Source organism: Cryptomeria japonica, chromosome 2 (genome assembly GCF_030272615.1).
Source record: "Cryptomeria japonica chromosome 2, Sugi_1.0, whole genome shotgun sequence".
Lineage (NCBI taxonomy): Eukaryota > Viridiplantae > Streptophyta > Pinopsida > Cupressales > Cupressaceae > Cryptomeria > Cryptomeria japonica.
In genome coordinates, this window is record NC_081406.1 from 194,350,551 (window position 1) to 194,360,135 (window position 9,585).

General features: G+C 33.1%; 1 protein-coding gene across 1 annotated transcript; it reads right to left on the reverse strand.

Annotated features, from left to right (window-relative positions):
* Nucleotides 1-3,014: 3,014 nt before the first annotated feature.
* LOC131049837 (ethylene-responsive transcription factor ERF016) lies at nucleotides 3,015-3,922 on the reverse strand. The gene has a single exon (XM_057983921.2). The coding sequence runs from the start codon at nucleotides 3,769-3,771 to the stop codon at nucleotides 3,262-3,264; it is 510 nt and encodes a 169-aa protein (XP_057839904.2). The 5' UTR covers nucleotides 3,772-3,922; the 3' UTR covers nucleotides 3,015-3,261.
* Nucleotides 3,923-9,585: the final 5,663 nt, after the last annotated feature.

A 9,585-nucleotide genomic window follows, 5' to 3' on the forward strand; every position in this document is an offset into this window, starting at 1 on the left:
ATCAAATAACTTTATGATAACTTTTAGGTATGATATTTGAAATGATTAATGATTTCAAGATAGCTTTTGAGATAAATCAATTATATCAAAAGCTATTATCGCGAGTCATTTGGCATAACTTTAAGATAATTATGATGGCTTTCATTAAAGGAGTTCAATTGATTTTCAATTGCAGATTTTTTTAAAGATGAGACTATGATATCTTTTTATAGGTTTAAATAATAAATAAGTAATTTTTTATTTGACAAAATATATGAAGTTTGTGCTATGTGAAAATATTTGTAAATAAGAAAAATATTAAAGACATTAGATTTTATTGTTTTTATTATTGTTCAATAATCCTTCTAGATTTAACAATAAATTATTTAGAATCAACATTTCAAATTGCATTATGTGATTCATTTAAGAAAATATTACATAACCATAGAAAAGAACAACATAAATTTCAAATGCAAGTGAAATATGAAATATGTATTGTACAAGGTGTTGCTCTTTGGTACTTTTGTCCTCGATGACAAGAAAGAAAAAAGATGATGTGTTGGCATACACGGACATACTGACTTGGCTGACGTGTTAAGTGTTTAAAACATGTTCTTTGGAGCCATGTTGGTGACACGATAGCTCTGACTTTGCATTAATGTTAATGACATCTTTGGTTAATATGGCTACGGTTTAAAGGGCATATTCCTCATGATACTTATTGTATCGAACAAGTTAATGTTTTTCTTGGAAGTTGCATTTGGCGTTTCATTTGTTTTGTTTTGGAGTCCGTCAAACCCTAACGCCGTGTGAGTCACAGTGCCGCTGGAGCTACAGAGCTCGAATCAGTTACAGAGAATGGTGCGAACAATGGTTTCATTCAAGAGATTAGCGGTTGACTGGTTAGTTTATTTGTTCAGTTTGCATTTAACAGGTATGGTTCTTGAAACACATGATTTAAGAGATTCTGTTTACCTTGGTTCGAATTTTTCAGTTATGCAAAATAAAAATAAGGAAGTGGTTATGCTTTATTTTTGTTTTTCATGACTGGGAAATTAAAATGTCTTCCGTTGCACAGTTAGAATCAGTTATTTGTTTTTCAGTTTACAAATCTTGTAAGTTAACGGGTTATTTAAGATGAAAACGGGATTCTTTCTGTGTGTGCATAAAAACAGTTTGACAAATCAGTCTGTGAGAAGAAAAACGGAGAAACACAGTGCCATAGTTTGAGTGTGAACAAAGTTCTAACATTAAAACAGAGAAATACAGTGCCGTGTTTTGAGTGTGAACAAAGTGGAAGCGTTAAACAGTGCCGTAGTTTAACAGAACCAGCCGAGGGTTTCTTGAGAATCAATACTCTGTTTTTGTTACAGAGTATATGAGGCTTCATTGAATTGAAACCATATTATTCAGTGTTTATTGATTTGAAATCATACTGTTCAGAGTATATGAGATTTTATTGATTTGAAACTATATTTTCAGAGATTGGATAGTGTTGAAGAATATTATTGCAAAATTTTCATATGTACAGACTGATAAAAATATTCTCGCTCCAATCCCTGATGGTTTTGTGACTGCAAGAATAAAGTGCATGCATAAAATCACTAGTGGTTGTAGCTCGAGTTGAAATATACATTGATAAGAAGAGGGGTTGGTGCTCCTTGAGGCCTTGTGGTTTCTAAAACATGTGAACTGAGTTGGTGCTCTTTTTGAATTAATATAAGGGATCTTCCGAGTGGTTTTTCTACCCCAAGAGGGTTTTCCACTCATGCAAAATATTGTGTTATGTTGCATTGTCGTGTTTCATTCTGTTTACTAGTGTATGCTCTGATACATCATATTCTAGTCCTCTTTATCTCATACTCTGTTTAGTTGGATATATGTAATGCAATATTGAAAGTATTTTTAATGTTTCATGTTTGTGTAATATTTTAATACCATTTTGTTAAACAAGGTCTGAATCAGATGTTTTAGTTGGTTCAATGGTATACTTTATGCTGCATTAATGTACTCCTTCAAAGTGTTAAGTCTCAGCCATCTGTTCACACTGTGAATTAAAATTGTCAAGGTCCATAAAAGTATAACTCGTTAAAATTTTGTCACACTCTGATTCACCCCCCCCCTCTCAGAGTGTTTTCCACTTCCAACACAAGGAACAACATTTGGTACAAGTCACACTAATATTATTGTTGGCAATTGCAACCATAAGTTCAATGGGCACATTAGCTTCTAGAAAAAACCATAAAAATTACTAGAACAATATTTTGTTTTTACTCATAAAATGAGAATTGTGTATGTGAGTGACATACAATATCCAAATAGTATAATATCAATATTATTAAAAATACATCTCATTAACGATTACTCAATTTTTCTTAATACAGGACATATCTCTGTACAAATTACATAATGAGAAAAATCAAATTGATTTATAAAAAAATATTCTAGACATTTTTCAAAGACATTGAGTCACCTCTTACTTTTGTAGGATTATATGCACATTGTTTTCTATGTGTACAAACCTTTAGAATGATATTGCAATAGGTATCCATAAATCTAACAATCTTTAAACTTGTGACACTATTGATGTATGACGTAGATAATCTATGTTTCTAATGTCGATTGTTGTTATATTGGTTGTTAGACCTTGCGCCTTGTTGATTGTTAATATCAAAACCATCTTTAGGGGTATTTGTTGTCAACCATCACAAGTGAATAGAATAATTGGAGCTAGTTTTGCATCATCTTTGTATCATATAGGTCCAATGTAACACTAAAACTTCACAACAACAAAGAATGCTAGATTAGGGGCATGCTCCCATTTTTATAAACTATTGCTTGCAACAACCTTGCACAATGCAATATTGATGAGTCCAGTTGCAAACCATAAATTTGTATTTATCGACACTTGTCTCTCTTGTTGTTCATCATTTAAAATTGAAATTGTAATGTCCTTTGTTTGATTGACAATGTATATATTGTATATATAATGTTACTATTGATTTTAGCATTTATTTGTTATAGGTTACATCCAATTTATTTGTTACAAATTAATGTATTGATGAGAAAAACATATCTTGTACATTCTTAATATTTGTGACACTGTCAATACTGGTGAGAAAAATTTTATCCAATATGACCATTGCCCCAAAATGATGACCCGACATACATTGAAATATCTTTTACACGTTGCGATTATCTTTGTCATTGACAAGCACAACATCCAAAAGAATCCAGTAGAGCAAACTTCCTAATCAGGTAGAGAAAAGGCCCTCCCCGTTCTTACTCCAGTAAAAGAAAATCAATATCCCCTAATGAAGGAAAGTTTTCTAAATTTGAAGGCTGATCGCTCTCAACATCTTCAAGAAGTGAATCCAACACTATCCAATTCTGCTCCTCTATACTTTCTTCGCTCTCTACACACGAATGCGATTCTGAACCAGAAAATTGGGTGTTATACTCCACCGGCCGCCGAAATTCTTCTACGGCAAACTTGGCTGCAACAGCTTGAATCTGAGCCGGAGATAGCGAAGAAGCCGACGGAATTTCCGGCAAAGAGTCGGGGAAATTAAACTTGGCATTCGATCCTCTCAGACAATAAACTGCACAGTCGTAAGCGCGAGCGGCCTGCTGAGCAGTATCAAAAGACCCCAACCAAATTCTAGCTCGGGAATTGGGCATTCTCACTTCGGAAACCCATTTCCCCCATTTTCTCATTCGCGCTCCCTTGAAATTTGGTTGCGTTTTCTCTGTGCTGTTTTGGGGTTTTTGCTTTGCCAAGGATTTAACCATGTTCGGGAGCAGAAAAAGCCGGGAATCGAACCCTGGAAAAAGCTTTTAAAATTAAGCCTCGCAAAACTAGAGTAGGGCAGCTTCAGGGGCAGTTGGTAGTAGTTAGGATTCGAACTTGTGACGAGCTCAGGGAGATTTATGGTAATGAATGCGGATGCAGAGTGGGGGTATATATAGACAATCTCGTCTGCGCGTACAGTGAGGACACAAATCAGATTTGATACTTGAGCGCGCAAATTAGATTTGATATGGGAAAGTTCTAGGCGTTGACAGACACAGAAAATCTGAAATTAGGATGACTAGGAATAGGCATTGCCAGCTATTCATCACACCTCACTCTATTTCGTAAGCGAAGTAGACTTGCCAGAGTACGCGCACTAAAACCAAAACTGTTTTATAGTTGTGTACAAGTACTGAAATATTATTATCTATGACAGAAGATTTGAATTCAGTATAATTTAAACAATATGAATGTCATTAAATCAGATATCCTATGTCATTAAATCAGATGTCTTTTGACAGCACAATTTGCTTGAAAATCTGCACAGATTCTTAAGATATAATCTAATTTAATAGAAATTGTTATTTTATAAAATATTTAGTCGTTCATTTACATCACTATGCTTAATGATAGGCTTTATGCCGTGCATTTTTTTTAGAATTATTTAAAAAGTACACTTTGTAAAAAAGATTAAAAATATTTTTTTATAAATATATAAATCTTAATTTTTATAGATATCATTTAATTATTTTTAAAAAAATATTATACAATTTAAATAAAATATAAGATTATCTCAAAGTACTTATTTTTGATATCATCTATCTTGATAAGTTATTTTAAATTTTAAATTAAATTAAAATATTTGATTATTTTAAAAATTATCTTAAAGTTGTGGATTAAAATAATTTTTAAATAGGAGAGTTCTAATGATTCACGTTTTTAATATAATTTTTAACATAGATTTCATATCAAAAGTCATTATTGAGAGTTATTTGAGATAACTTCAAAATATTTTTGGCAATGTTGACTAAAGGAGCTCAATTAACTCACTCATACAAAATCTTTGTAAAGATGGTAAGATGGAACTTAGACTCTTTGTATTGATTTTTTAGCATTAAACAATATCACTATAAAATATATATATATACTTCCTCACATTGATGAACTTTTGGATAAACATTAAGTGCTAAATTATTCTCCAAGATTGATTTAAAAAGGGGATATCAAGTTAAGGTTTAGGTAAAGGAAACATGGAAGATAAATTTCAAGACCAAAATGGGTCTTTTTGAATAGTTTGAGGTGCCATTTTCTCTCACCAACGCTCCCACCACTTTCATGTTATTGATGAATGAAGTATTTTGGAATTATTTAGACAATTTTTTTGTCAACTATTTAGATGATCTAGTTTTATCTTTTCTCACACTTGGAAAGTACACCTTTAGCATTTAGAACATGTTCTTCTCACACTTCAACAAAACTATATGCCAATATTCCTAGGTGTTCTTTTAGTCAAATGTTCATCTTCTAACTTGGAAAAATTTCTTTAATGCACAAAGAATATGTATGGATCCTATGAAAGTTAAATTTCTGTTCAAGTTACCAACTCTTTCAACTCCCATAGAATCAAGAAGTTTTCTTGGTATTGTCAACTTATATGGATAGCTCATCCTTTATTACTCTAACATTTTCATACCAAAAATACCAATTTTTTTATTTGAGTGGACATAATTCCATTCTTATGCTTCCAATACATTGAAAGGAAATTGTGTTCTCCACCTAGGGTGAACCAACAATAGTGAGTCCCACTTGTGGGACATCACTTTTTCAACTTGAATGAGAAAGAAAACTTTAAAACACCTTCATTTGAAGGTACATGAAAATTCATCTTTGTTCAAAGGTTTATAATGTAAAAATACCTTTAAACAAATGTAAATTCTTAAAAAGGAAAAATGGACCTCATAACGAATGAAGGTCTATTTTTTCCATTTTTTGAAATTAGCTTCATTTGAAGGTTTATGAAGGCCCTAAAAGTGACCTTTCCACCTTAGGCCTTAGATTTTCCAAAAAAAAAATCTATTTCTAAGCTCAAGTTGGACTAACAAATGGAATGAATATGAAAAAATAATTTGTAGGATCATAGCACTTGAACTAATTTATCTCAAACAAGTATAATATTGAATATATTTAATTTTATTATTATATATTTTTTTAATTTTCTAGTAAAGATAAGTTTTTCAACAATTGTGAAGGTCTATGTTCCACACATGAAAAAATTGTAAATTAGATAGCCAAAAAATCAAAAAAGAACTATCCTTTAGGTATTGATTTTTCTTATTTCAAAAAATTTATACGATGCCAACTGAACCTATGCCTAAAAAATGGGTAAGTGCACAAAGATGGGGGACCAAAAAGAGGTCTTAAGATGCCACTTATTTTTTGAAATCAGCAAAGTCTGAACTTCAACAAGAATTTGAAGATAGATGCAACAAGAACAAAAGTTGAAGTGCTTTGAATCTACTTTTTAAACTACTATTTTTATTTTTATAAATGGTGGAGATTAAGGGTTTCAAAAGGGGTGCCACATTTATTGGTCTTGTTTTTATATTAAAAAAATAGCATAGCACCAAATGTGGTACCCCTAAAATGAAAAACTTTTTTTTAGAATTTTTAAAATCACCCCGATGAGAAACTAGCTAGACCATGTATTTTATGCCAAATTTTTTGGCTAGGTTTTTGATGAATATATGATTTTGTACAAATTTTCGAAGTGGACACATCCTGAAAAACAAAAATTTGAGCATGCTGCCCCTAAAATTTGTGAAAACTAATCGAAAATCATTTTTTTCTTTTTTCTTTTTAAATTGTGTAGAATGGAATATAGTTTCTAAAAATGTATTTTGTTTCAAAATTCAATGAACGAGTAAAAATCTATGCCCAAAGGACAACATGTTAGTTTTTGACAAAAAATCAGACACACTAACAAAAGAAATTAGAGATGGAGACCTTAACATAGCCAAAATATGAAAAGAATTATATGGTTGGATAGATAAGAGAGAACTTAATGTTGTCATGGTGTTCAATTTTGCTTTCATCCAAACACGTGCAAACTTGATGGAGAGTACGAACAAAAATGTGAGAAAATTTTGCATGTTTGCAAATAAACACATCTCAGACCTAAGAAGGACATCCAAGCCTTTAGGTTGGATGTCCAAGGAAAGTCCGAGCCTATGACTTGGTGTTTCCCTAGGAAATTACTTTGGCGCACGCCAAATTTGGCATGCACCATATTTGGCAAGCACCAAATATGACTTACACCAAATGTATTGTTTTAATTATTTTTCAATCCCTCTCTCTCTCTCTCTCTATTAGTCAATGCAATATATACATAAATTATAATATTTAAGTATAAGTCACATTTTAATTTTTTTCTTTGTTATTAAAATGTGACTTATACTTTAAGCTATATATTATGTATATATTGGCAAGATGTTTGAGAATGGTTTCAAATCTCTAGGAGTTATAATGTAGATTCTAATTTTTTAGAATATTCATATAAATTTTAGACTTAGTCAAATTTCAGTAGTTAGCATGCTCGAATCAAAATTCTCTCTCTCTCTCTCTCTCTCTCTCTCTCTCTCTCTCTCTCTCTCTCTCTCTCTAGCATCTCCCTTTCTTTCATTCAACCCCTCCCCTTACTCGATCCATCTCTTTCATTTGCTCCCTCTTTGATCTCTCCCTCTCTTCCCATCCCTTCCTCTCTCTCTAGTCTCTCCCTCTCTTTCCATCAACCCCCCTCTCTTTGGTCTCTCCCTCTCTTTACATCCCTTCCTCTCTCTCTAGTCTCTCCCTCTCTTTCCATAAACCCCCCCTCTCTCTCTCATGTCTATCCCTCTCTTTCCCTCCCCCTCTCTCACTTGGGTTCTCTTTGTCTATAAGTGAGAGACCTATATCCTAAGGAGAAAGAGGAGGGTCATAGAGGTGTGAAAGATAGAAGTGGATAGAGGTGGGTAATGAGATATGGAAGGAAAGATAGAGAGAGGTATATATGGAGAGAGGGAGAGACATAGGGATGGGGAGAGAGAGGAAGTGAGTCATGAATAGAGATGGGGTTAAGGAGGGAAGGCAAGGTAGAGAAGGAGAGAGGTTGGGAGAGACCTACAAAGGGGAGATATAGAGAGGTGAGGGGGAGAGAGAGAGACGTTCACAAAGAGAGAAAGAGGGGTAAGGAGATAGGGAGAGAGATGGAGAGGGAGGTAAAGAGATACATAAGGAAGAGATCTAGATCTTGGGGAGAGAGGGGTGAGAGACCTTGGGGGAAGATAGAGGTGAGATAGATAGATGGGGAATGAGGTGGGTAATATGATAGGGATGGAGAGGTAGAGAGGTAAAGATAGAGGGAAGAAGAGATCTATGTATGGGAAGAGATAGAGGGTGGGAGGGAGAAGTAATGATCGAGAGAATGGAGAGAGAGGGGGGGGGGAGAGAAACACTAAGAGAGGGAGAGAGAAGAAGAGAGAGAAAGGGATGAAGGGACAGAAATGGGGGTAAGGAATGAAGGTGAGGTACAAAGGGAGATAAGGTGGGAGAGACCTAGATAAATAAATGTTGTGAGGGGGAGGTGTGTGTGTGTAGAGAGAGGGAGAGAGAGAACATATAGTAGAGAGTGAAGGGTAGGAAAGAGAGGTAGTGTTAGAGCTCAGGGTTGAGAGGAGAGAGTGAGATAGAGGGAGGTATAAATGGGATAGAGGAAGAGTGATAGAGAGAGATCAATGGGTTTAGAGTTTGGGGGAGATAAAGATAGTGACATAGAGAGAGTGAGAGAATGTTGATAGAAGCATGCTAATTACTAAGATTTGATTGTCTGAAAATTTAAATGATCATCTGAAACCTAGAATCTACATTATAACTCCTAGAGATCTAAAACCACTCCCAAACATCCTGCCAGTATATACATGAAATATAACTTAAAGTATAAGAAATTAAAAATACATATTGAAATGTTACTTATACTTTAAGAAAAAGAGATATTGAAATCTAACTTATTTAAATGTTATATTTCATGTATATATTCTTGTTGGGAGAGAGAATAAAAGAGAAAGACAATTTGCCAATGCCAGACATTTGGCTAGCACCAAATTTGGCGCACACCAAACCTATTGGCGTGTGCCAAATGGCTATTTGGGCAAGAAAAATGTTGGCAGCTTTTTGGTCCCCCATCTTGGTGCACTTACCCTTATAGATAATCTCACTTCATTTATAAAAATTAAATTATACAATAGAAAATTATGGAAAAATATACATTCCCTAGATATCCATGTTACAAAACTATATTTAAAATTTAATAATTTTACCCTTTCTAGAAATAAAGTTATGTTATACCATAGAAAAATCACTTTCTAAAAATAATGTTAACTTTATGAAACAATCTATTAAAAGATACATCAATAAATCTAAAAATTATTTATTAAAATATTAAAATATGTATATTTTTAATCTACAAATAAAATCTCAAAAATTACTAGTTCACATCATCTTCGAATTCTTAATAGTTTAGTTGCTATTAGTGTCAGAAGGTGAAAATTTGGTGAAAATGTTGATTTCGAAGGTTAAAGTAGGATACACTATTGTGAGATCACCCCTTATTCTTATAGTACCCAATCTCTCACAACCTTCTAGGATTGAAATATATGCTTCATTATATGCAATTGGAATTGTTTTAAATAAATAAAAACAAATCATGTGGCCTACTATTTAAAAAAATTCTTTGTTGCTAAATGAAACTACATCACATACGATAAGAAGGCATATGCATT

Excerpts from the sequence above, each read along its gene's own strand:
- LOC131049837 (XM_057983921.2), bottom strand. The coding sequence starts at position 3,771 with ATGGTTAAATCCTTGGCAAAGCAAAAACCCCAAAACAGCACAGAGAAA.